Consider the following 2,744-nt stretch of genomic DNA (forward strand, 5'->3'; position numbering starts at 1 on the left):
CTTGCGGTTTCTAAAGTGTGTTCGATGTTAATTTGCTGCCGTTTATTGTTGTTTATATTTCTGTTCATGCGGTGTCTGGAGTATGTCTGGGTTGTGTGCTGCATAGTGAATTTTTGGCTATTTTTGCAATTTGTACAGTGTTTTCGGCACCAGCATGCAGTCTCGTATTGTTTATATCGTACTGTATTTGCGATTTGACTGGCTCTTAGTGCGGCGCATAATATTCTGCAGCTCTGGTATTAGACCCTAGTCTTAATTGCATTGCTTTTGAATGCTGTATCCTTTCTGTGTGATTGTCATCGATTTCGGACTGATTCATACTAGTTTACTGGACAATCCTCTGGTGCAAGGCTGTACTCTCGTAGCATACTTTGCCACCTTTGGATACTATTCACGGCATTATCAGCGGTAGTACATAGAATGTCTGTAGTAGTACCATATACTTACATGTGGTTGTATGTGCATTCGTTGGTAGTTAAGCGTCTCGACGTCTACTTGTAAAACCCCTCAAAACAATGTACCCTGTCCACAATTGCAGATTGGGTTATCAAACACCCTCGCTGAATCCTTCTCAAGTTGCGTACTCTATTCGTACGGTTGCAGAGTGTAGTATCAGACATTTTAGGAACCTTTGCCGAAATCCACTTGAATAATTCCTGTACAGAGTGACGTACCAAACACTCGCTACATTTTGACCTCCTTATCTCTTTTTGCGCGCCTAACTCTCGATATTGTACTTGTTTACTTATTTGCTGATTAGGTATCACACATTCTCACTAAACCTTCATTAAGTTACATCTATTGATGCTTTTGTAGAGCTATTTGACAGATACTCACTCCAAATTTGCTTCATTTTGTACCTTATTTGTACATTTACAGAGTTGTGTATCACACATTCTCGCTAAACCTTCATTAAGTTGAACCATTGAAGCTTTTGCAGAGCTATCGAACAGACACTTTCGCTAAATTTGCTTCATTTCGTACTTTCTTTATACATTTACAGAATTGTGTATCACACATTCTCGCTAAACCTTCACTTTATCTTTCTATGCATGCTGTTGCAGAGTTAAATATCAAACCCTCTCACCGCGAAACTTCATGACTAAACTACTGCCGCTTTCGGCCGTACGAGTCGTAGCTATGATCCTAGGTACCTTCAGTATACTCCTAATGCCCGTCTCATATGCCCACACTATTAAGGTATGTTTCATTGTGCATGCATGTTGGAACTGTTTTTCTACTTTATTGTATGTACTTTGACATATGCTTGGGTATGCACAAGGCGGTGGCTATGATCCTGGGTATCTTCAATAATTTCTGTTATACGTGTCATATGCCAACATTTTCAAAGTATATTGCACTGTGCATGGATGGAATACACTATTTTTTGTACTGTATTCGTACGCACATAGGCAGACGTATATATATATATATATATATATATATATAAATATATATATAAATATATGTATACATATAGTATCTGTGATCCTGTGTACGGTTAGTATACTCGTGATGTATATACTCATACTATCGAGGTGTCTTGTGTATAGTGTATTGAAGGAATATCCGATTTTTGTACTATATTCGTGGTTGTATGTGCATATGTGTGAGCTTGGACGTATACAAAACGTAGAAGTCACGATTTTGGGTATCATCAGTAAACCCGTATGCCCCCGTCTCATAAAACCATCCCACCAAGGTATGCTGTATGGTGCGTGCGTGTACTACACTGTTCCTAGTACTGTAACGTAAATGCATGGACAAATGCCAGTGTTTGTGCGTGTACAAGTACGCGGTAGCTGGGACTCTTGTATACGCCCGCACCTTAGTCTTTGACCTCTAATCAGACGTATATATACAACTGCGCTTAATACGCGCTAATACAAAAAGTTCGAGCTTTAAGGATCGGTACCATCACAATATTCTTGTTGCCTGTCTCATTCGCACATCACCAAGGCGTGCTGCATTGTACATTGATAGAATATTCCAAGAATTAAAACTCTAATTTTGCGTATGTGGAAATATGTGCGTGTTACGCATGTACGAGTCATTGTACATCAAATAAAGCTACTTGGTGGAGTGTCTTATCCCGTGGTAGTCCTAAAACATACGTAGTTGCAAAAATATCTAGTAGAACACACTGCATATGTACCGAAGACACACATTCACCAATTGAAGAGGTAGGTAACCATGCCCTACTCAGAGTACTCCACTTATTTACTCGGAAACCAAGGTAACAGAACCCACTGCCCCACTGTCTCAATAGAAACTCGTACACTTCCCCATGGACTTTGGGCTAACTTCTCCAAGCGATATCCATCTACAACGCGTTAGCTACAACTTAGACCCACATACATTGCATAAGTTCACACACATTCATCAGTGCTCATCTTCAACATGTGTACGTATGCGCACATACACTTACATACACGTATGTGTACCTTACAGTTCATGCGAATGGTGCACGATATGAAGTATACAGAAATGCCTGAGCTATGCACATTTAAACTGTCGCTCACTCCGACCGTTCTTGACACTCACACACCTAGGCGATCAGTCCGGTGTGCACTGTGGCCATGGCTTACATTATACTGAGGGAGAAGCCCACGCCCGCCATTGTGATGTCATTGCTTCCGATTGTCATTGGAATCCTTATTGCCACTGTCACGGAAGTTCACTTCGACCTCACGGGTATGTCCACGCTTACGAACATATGAAAATAAATTGAAGCTACTATGCAT

The 2,744-nt window shown here is 40.5% G+C and overlaps 1 protein-coding gene across 1 annotated transcript; it reads left to right on the forward strand.

Annotated features, from left to right (window-relative positions):
- Window positions 1–1,076: 1,076 nt before the first annotated feature.
- On the forward strand, window positions 1,077–2,720 carry SARC_05058 (hypothetical protein; the record flags this gene model as incomplete). The annotated part of the gene is made up of 2 exons (XM_014301085.1): window positions 1,077–1,200; window positions 2,553–2,720. Exons 1-2 carry the CDS (start codon window positions 1,099–1,101, stop codon window positions 2,718–2,720), a joined length of 270 nt encoding a protein of 89 aa, XP_014156560.1. The 5' UTR covers window positions 1,077–1,098.
- Window positions 2,721–2,744: the final 24 nt, after the last annotated feature.

Source organism: Sphaeroforma arctica (genome assembly GCF_001186125.1).
Source record: "Sphaeroforma arctica JP610 unplaced genomic scaffold supercont1.309, whole genome shotgun sequence".
Classification (NCBI taxonomy): domain Eukaryota; class Ichthyosporea; order Ichthyophonida; genus Sphaeroforma; species Sphaeroforma arctica.